Source organism: Pyrus communis, chromosome 5 (genome assembly GCF_041283825.1).
Source record: "Pyrus communis isolate YQ-2024b chromosome 5, ASM4128382v1, whole genome shotgun sequence".
NCBI lineage: Eukaryota > Viridiplantae > Streptophyta > Magnoliopsida > Rosales > Rosaceae > Pyrus > Pyrus communis.
Window position 1 is genome coordinate 23,309,135 of NC_142569.1, and position 8,516 is coordinate 23,317,650.

An 8,516-nucleotide genomic window follows, 5' to 3' on the forward strand; every position below is an offset into this window, starting at 1 on the left:
AGTGTGACCCTCCATCACTAATGATCACTCGTGGCATTCCAAACCTTGCAAAAATGTTAGTTCTAATAAAATCTGCAACCACTTTAGAATCATTAGTCCGGGTGGCCTTGGCTTCCACCCATTTTGACACATAATCAACCGCAAGCAAAATATACATGAAACCATACGATGAAGGGAAGGGACCCATAAAATCAATACCCCAAACATCAAAAATTTCAACATTTAGGATAGAAACCTGCGGCATTTGGTCCTTTGCACTAATGCCACCCATTCTTTGGCATTTATCACATGTTAAGCAAAACGTTCTAGCATCCTTAAAAATACTAGGCCAATAAAATCCACATTGTAACACTTTGAGGGCCGTGCGTTGTGTGCCAAAGTGCCCTCCACATGCATATGTATGACAAAAACTCAAAATTGAATGACATTCAGAATCATGCACACATCGACGTATAATCTGATCGGGACAAAATTTCCATAAGTATGGATCATCCCACACATAAAACCGTGCATCATGCCTAAGTTTGTCACGTTGGTGCCTATTGAACTCACTTGGAATACGTTTTGACACCAAAAAATTAACTATATCAGCATACCACGGTGTACTAACCTTTATGGACAGCAATTGTTCATCGGGGAATGTCTCTGCAATGGGTAGGGACTCCTCATTATGCACCATGCGGCTTAGGTGGTCAGCCACCACATTCTCCACGCCCTTCTTATCCCGAATCTCAATGTCAAACTCTTGTAGAAGCAATAGCCATCGAATTAGTCTAGGCTTGGCCTCTTTTTTTGTGAGCAAATACTTGAGAGCTGCATGATCAGTAAAAATAATAACTTTAGTCCCAAGTAAATATGACCGAAACTTATCTAATGCAAATACCACAGCAAGTAATTCTTTTTCAGTTGTTGAGTAATTTAATTGAGCATCATTTAATGTTCTAGAAGCATAATAAATAACATGAGGTTGTTTGTCCTTCCGCTGCCCCAAAACAGCACCAATCGCATAGTCCGAAGCATCGCACATCAACTCGAATGGAAGGCTCCAATCTGGAGGTGTGATAATGGGAGCCGAAGTGAGAGCCTCCTTGAGGTGCTTGAATGCCGTGGAGCATGCATCATCAAACTCAAACGCCACCTCTTTTTGCAGCAATCGGCATAGTGGCTGTGCAATCTTTGAGAAATCCTTTATGAACCGCTTATAAAAACCTGCGTGACCAAGAAACGAACGAACCTCTCTAACCGAAGTTGGAGAGGGTAAGTGACGAACAAGGTCTACCTTAGATTTATCTACTTCAATGCCTTTTTCAGAAATAATATGTCCTAGAACAATACCTTGTTTAACCATGAAGTGACATTTTTCCCAATTAAGCACAAGATTTGTTTCAACACAACGTTGCAAAATCAAACTAAGATTACTCAAACAACCATCAAATGAATTACCAAACACACTGAAATCATCCATTAAAACCTCAATAATTTTCTCAACATAATCTGAAAATATGCTCATCATGCATCTTTGAAATGTAGCAGGTGCATTACATAAACCAAATGGCATGCGACGATAAGCAAATGTACCAAAGGGGCATGTAAAAGTGGTCTTTTCTTGATCATCCGGGGCAATAACAATTTGATTATAACCAGAGTATCCATCAAGAAAACAATAAAATGAATGACCCGCTAACCTTTCCAACATTTGATCTAGGAACGGCAATGGGAAGTGGTCCTTCCTCGTGGTGGCGTTTATCTTCCTATAATCAGTGCAAACACGCCAACCAGTTTGGATTCGAGTGGGCACTAGCTCATTCTCCGCATTTTCCACAACCGTCACTCCAGATTTCTTTGGCACACATTGGATCGGTGAAACCCACTTACTATCCGAGATAGGATAGATAACTCCACAATCTAACAGCTTGATTATCTCCTTCTTCACAACTTCCATCATCGGAGGGTTAAGACGGCGTTGAGCCTCTCTAGTTGGTTTGGCCCCCTCCTCAAGAAATATATGATGCATGCATGTGGCGGGACTAATACCTTTGATATCGGCCAATGTCCAACCTAGGGCAGATTTGAATTCCTTCAAAACACGCACTAGTTTCTCCTCTTCTTGTGCCGTGAGTGATGAAGAAATGATGGCCGGTAATGTCTCCTTTTCCCCCAAGAAAATGTACTTCAAATGGCCCGGTAATGGTTTGAGATCAAGGGTAGGTGCCTGAACTATAGATGGAAGCAATTTGTTAGTCGAAATGGGAATGGACTCACGGTTAGTATACTTACCATCAAGCTTAGGTGAGGACTCAAGGGCAGCCACAACTTCAAGTAATTCCTCACTAGGGGGCACGGCATGGAATGACTCTTGTATGCCGTGGGCATGCATGCAATCTGCCCCCTTTGTTTTGAGTTCCATGCCTCGTGTAATGACTTTTTCAAGCGCATCGTCATTCAAATCGTCAAGATATCCCTGCGCCAAAGAGTCAATTATATCAATAGAAAAGCATGAATGATCCTCACTAGTGTATTTAATGGAATCAGAAAGATTAAAATTAACAACTTCCCCATCGAATTCCATGGACAAAGTTCCACTATACACGTCAATCTTCGTCCGGGCCGTCTTCATGAATGGCCTTCCAAGTAGAATGGGCAGCGAAGGAGCATGGTCCGATTCATCCATTTCGAGGACATAGAAATCCGCCGGGAAGACCAAATGATTAACCTGCACAAGAACATCTTCCAAAACTCCCTTTGGATAGGCGTTAGATCTATCGGCCAATTGTATTATTACCCCATCATTTTTCAATGCTCCTAAGTTCATAGATGCATAAATGGAATATGGCATAACATTTATAGAAGCACCTAAATCAAGCATGGCAGATTCAAATCTAGTATTCCCAATAACACAAGGAATGGTAAAGCTACCTGGATCCTTGCATTTGGGAGGTAGTTTGCGTTGCAAGATGGCGGACACATTCTCACCTACCTTTACCACTTCCTTAGTCGACATCCTCTTCCTAGTGGCACACAACTCCTTCAAGAACTTAGCATACCTCGGAACTTGCTTGATTGCATCTAACAAAGGTATGTTAACTTGAACTTTCCTAAAGGTTTCAAGGATATCCTTTTCTGCCTCTTCTTTCTTCGTTTGCATGAACCTACTAGGAAAAGGCACATTTGAAGGGAAAACATTAGTATGAACCGAATTTGACCCATTTTTACCTTTATTGGCCGAATTGGACAGATTTGGGACCATAGGGACTTGCGGCAAAGGTGGAATCACCTTTGCCGTGGGCAACCTTGTTTCTTCCTCTTCCATTTGCAAAATTTCATCCTCGTTATGACCTGTTTTTGATGTAGGAACTGCCCCAACTTCCTTACCACTTCTTAGGGTGATTGCTTTGGCTGATTCGAAACCTCCCTTCGGATTTGGAATGGTGGAACTAGGGAGTTGTCCGGGATCTCGAAACTTACCTACAAACTCGGCAATCTGCCCAATTTGTTTCTCAAGTTGATCCACCCTCTTATCTTGGTTTTGCATAGCCTTCGCTTGATCTTCCTGCCCATTAGACAACTTAGTTAGTATCTTAAGAAGTGCATCATTGTCAAGAGACGTACCTGAGGCACTTGGGCCGGATTGGGCTTGATTTTGGGGTGGGCCGTAGTTTTTGGGAAAGAACCCCGGGGGTTGTTGCCTAAAGCCTCCTTGGTTCTGAGGTTGCTGGGGATCCCTCCACTTGAAATTTGGGTGGTCTCGCCACCCCGGATTATACGTGTTGGAGTATGGATCATGTCTTGACTGATTTTGGCTTTGAAATCCAATAGCATTCGCACTTTCCCATCCGCCATTCTCGATGAGTTGAGGACACTTTTCGGAGGCATGTCCTTGGATAGAACATACGCCACATACCACAGGTCCTTGCATTTTCATTCCCTCGGCCATCTGTGACACAATGGAAGTAAGATTAGCTAACTGTGACTGAAAATCAAGTGCGGAACTTACCTCATGAACCTGCTGCCGTGGGGGTCCTCTTTGGCCTACTCCTTCATACTGTTGAGCGTTCAATGCTCGGTTAGCGATCAAGACCTTGGCATCCCTGGGCGTCTTGTCCACCAATGCTCCACCCGCCGAAGCATCAAGCATTTGACGTTCTAGAGGTAGGAGACCCTCGTAGAAATATTGCAAGAGCAACTCCTCCTTCATCTGATGCTGTGGACAAGAAGCAACAAGTGATTTAAATCGTTCATAATACGTAGGAAAAGACTCACCTTCTTCTTGCTGGATTCCGCTTATCTTTTTGCGTAGGAGGATGATGCGAGAAGTTGGAAAGAACTTCTCCAAGTACGCTCTCTTCATACTCTCCCAAGAAGTGACAGTGCCGGGAGCTAACTCATATAACCAATCTTTGGCTTTATCCATCAAAGAGAATGGAAAAGCCTTCATCTTCAAGATGTTTCCGTCAACAGTGACGGGAGTCATACTAGAGCAAACTACTTCAAATTCTTTCAAATGTTTGTTAGGATCTTCCATGGACAAGCCATGGTATTTAGGAATATGATGAAGCAAACTTGACTTTAATTCAAACTCATCCGTCTTACCTTGGGCAGCCGTGGGGTATTGAATGCACAAGGGTGCGGCATTACCCAATCCCGAAGCCGCAAGCTCCTTGAGTGTCCGGGTGTCCACCGCCATGCCTTGTGGTTCTTCAAATACTCTTGCCGTGGGTTCCTCCTCCTCCTCTAGGACTTGTTCCTCGAGGTCAGATTCCGGGCTTGGTGGATTTGGTTCGTGTTGCTTCCTTGTCCGTCTCAAAGTCCTCTCAAAATCGTCGTCAAAATCCAAGATATGCTCACGAATCGGTTGAGAACTCCGAGTCATACACTAATACCTAAAACAAGGAAAACAAAACTAGGTCAGAGACTTAACAAAAATAAAGTAAACAGAAAATAACAATCCAAGGGATTAGCAAAGTTGCTAATCCCCGGCAACGGCGCCAAAAATTTGATGCAAAATAATTATGCACACAAATTAAACCCTCTTTTTGTCAAATTGTAGTAAAGATGTAAGTAGGGATCGTTCTAGACCGGGGATTAGGAGGGATTGCTAAACACTTGGAAACTGACTTAAAAACTCAAAAACAAAGTTTAAAACACTAAACTCGACTCAAAGAATGCAAAACTAAAAGTTAAAACACTTAAACAAACCTAAAACCCAAAACAGCAACTAGAAGACTCAAAACTGCCTAAAAACCACTTTCTGGGCAGTTTTGAGCACCTACACTAATTTGGACGAAATTGGGTGAAAACTTGATTCAAAGTACTTAGAAACACAAATCAAAACACTTTCTAACTAATCTAAGACTTCAAATTAAAGGGGGATTTGTTTTGGACGAAAATTTAACATAAAACAGAAACTTTAAACTAAACAGATTGTAGAATGTTTTTGGATAAAAAGGATGGATAAAAGGCTAGTTAGGAGGTTCTTCTCCACACATGTCACACTTGCAAACAAAACGATTTTCAGTTGTTCTTCCAATAAATTATAAATACTCAACGCCCCAGATTAACCGTGAATTGCACTACTTAACCCTCAGTTTTTCCACAAGTTATTAAGTTGGATGATTGCATACGACAACTCAAAACATTCCCTACAAGTTCCCTACATGAATTGCATAATAGAGATACAAGCAAGAATCATTAAGTTCTATGAAAAACATAAGCATTGACGAAGCATTCGTTACTATGAATTGCATGAAACTTATGCTAAGAATTCATTCAACGCGATTGTTTTCAAGCAACCTTCACTACTTGTGATTATAAGATTGTAACTATTAGGTGAAACTCCCTCATAATCTAGCATCATATTCATGCATGAAAACTAAGCGTGCACTCTCAATCAACATACACAAATAAGTTATCAATCAAATAGATGAACGAATTGAATCCATAACTTATGAAATAACAACTGAATGTAATCAAATCATATTGCAAGCATGCACATGGTTTCGAATTCCCCCCTAACCAAAGGGGGTTTAGTTCCTCATACTCACAACACAAAGAATATCAAAATTAGACATGGAATTCAACGGAAAGACAACACCTAAAACGTTCCAGCAATCCTCAATAGAATGGCATGAACGTCCCAAGCTTTTTCTCCTCCTCTTGTCTGCGGTACAAGAACTAGGACAGGTTCTAGGGGTTATTTAGATGGATGAGTAGGTAAGGAATGATATGGTAGTGTTTAGGGGACATGGGGGTTGCGGCAAAGGGTGAAAATATGGCAGATTGGTGGAGGAAGGCTGCGGCAAGGGGGCTGAATATATTTTGACGAATTTCTGATTTGTGGAGAGGGTGGTATCTGCGGCAAGGTGGTAAAACATATATATATAGGCAGCCAAACCCTAAGGAAATCAGGTTAGACAAATGGGCTAGGGTTTGGGTGCGGCAAGGGTTGGAAATCCACCAGAAAATAGGGTTTCTAGAACATTAGGTGCGGCATGGGCTTAGGGTAGATGGATTAGGGTTTAACTTGGCAGAAATTAAATGATTAGGCCCTAGGGTGCGGCTGATTAAGTGGGCTAGGATTAGGGTTTAGGTGCGGCATGGGCTTAGGGTCCACAAGGAGTTAGGGTTTAGGTCATCTAAAAGCCCAAAGCCAAGAATAGAAACTCACGAAAATGGAAACCTCCAAGAATAGAAACTTCCAACTTTAGAAACTTTGGTTGCCAATTCCGACTTCTTTGCTCTTCACTTTCATTTCTTCATTTCTTAAGCTCCTTTGACCTTCAACCTCATCCATTCCTCGTGCTCCATTTGCATACACCACATTCCAGCTCAGTTTTGCTCCAAAAGCTCCAAATTGCATCATTTCATGTAATATGTCCTTTAAACCTGAAAACCCATGAAAGTAGCTTAAAAGACTACTTTAACGAAGAAAACATAACAAAAATGCATAAGAACTAGCTAACTAAGGCGCATAAATATGCTCCTATCAACGAGGCATTCGTTACTATGGAATACGCATGAAACTTATGCCAAGAATTCGTTTAACGCGATTGTTTATAAGCAACCTCCACTACTTGTGAATATAAGTTCGTAACTATTAGGTGAAACTCACTTATATTCTAGCGTCATATTCATGCATGAAAATTAAGCGTGCACTCTTAATAAACATACATAAATAAGTTATCAATCAAACGGTTAAACAAATTGAATCACAACTTATGAAACGCAATTAGAAGTAATCAAATCAAAATGCAAGCATAAACATATATTTCGAATTTCCTCATAACTTTGAAATCAAAGAAACACCTAAACATTCCAACAACTCAAACTTGAATTGTATGAACGTTTAGGCACTCTTCTCTTCCATTCCTCATACGTACAAAACAAAGAGTATTGAAATTAACATTGAAATCAAAGAAACACCTAAACATTCCAACAACTCAAACTTGAATTGTATGAACGTTTAGGCACTCTTCTCTTCCTCTTCGTTGTAGCACAAGGTCTAAGGATAGTCTGATGGTGTGAATGGTTTGGGGAGTGGTGAAAATGGAAGAATGGTGTTTGGATTGTAAGGGAAACTCACGGCACAAAGGGGGAAGTGTTGGTGGTATGTACAATGGAATGGAAGTGTTTATGGAATGGATGAATTTCTGGCACAAAGGCCTTATTTCTGTGGTGAATGGATCCCCCCCTTTGTGGCTGTAATGCAGGGTTATTTATAGGTGAAATGGGGGGAACATGACAGCTAGGAGGGTGGTGGAAATCTGGAATGGTGATGGGAGATGCATGTGGCTGATTTATGCATGTGATTAAAGGGTGGAAATGCATGTGCTTTGAATAAGTGGCTGCATATGCAAGGGGACAATCTGGAAATGAGATGGGAGATGCATGTGGCTGATTTGAATGTGTTTGCATGTGACTTAAAGATAGGGTGAATGATGATAAATGCATGTGGATGGAAATAATGAAGGGTGAATGTGCATGTGCTGCAATGGGTTGGGAAAACATGTGAGGGAATGATTAAGTTGAATGAATAATGAAATGGGAAAGCATGTGCAAAAGGGGAATGCATGTGGCTGCAAGGTTTTGTGTTAGGTTATGGGTGCATGTTAAGTGATAAGTGATTATGATAAGTGATATGATAAGTGATGATGATAAGTGATAAGTGATAAGTGATAAGTGATATGATATGTGGTTATGATAAGTGATAAGTGGTGATGATAAGCAATGATATGTGTGAGTGTGGCTGAAATGAAGGAGCGGAATGTTGGAATGTTATGCACGGCTAAGGAAATTGGAAAGGTTTAAATGTCCTAAAACTAAAGGGAACAAGGTTCCAACACTTTGGTCTTCAATTAGGTCTTCAATTTCGTCCAACACTTTGGCGCTAAGCATAAGCTATCCATCCTTAGCCCAAAAGTGCTCCAAAAGTCTCCAAAATGCATCTTTTTGCTCCTTTAGCCCTTTTGACCTACAAACACACGAAAATAGCTTAAAGGACTAAAATAACTAAAGAAACA

The 8,516-nt window shown here is 41.0% G+C and overlaps 1 protein-coding gene across 1 annotated transcript; it reads right to left on the reverse strand.

The window, feature by feature from the left end:
* Positions 1 to 3,465: 3,465 nt before the first annotated feature.
* Positions 3,466 to 4,870, reverse strand: LOC148697008 (uncharacterized). The gene is made up of 2 exons (XM_088693424.1): positions 3,672 to 4,870; positions 3,466 to 3,481 (listed from the first exon to the last, which is right to left on the reverse strand). Exons 1-2 carry the CDS (start codon positions 4,868 to 4,870, stop codon positions 3,466 to 3,468), a joined length of 1,215 nt encoding a protein of 404 aa, XP_088549550.1.
* Between the last annotated feature and the right edge of the window lie 3,646 nt (positions 4,871 to 8,516).

What these genes read in the sequence shown, in the direction of transcription:
- LOC148697008 (XM_088693424.1), bottom strand. Translation starts at nt 4,870, where the DNA reads ATGACTCGGAGTTCTCAACCGATTCGTGAGCATATCTTGGATTTTGAC.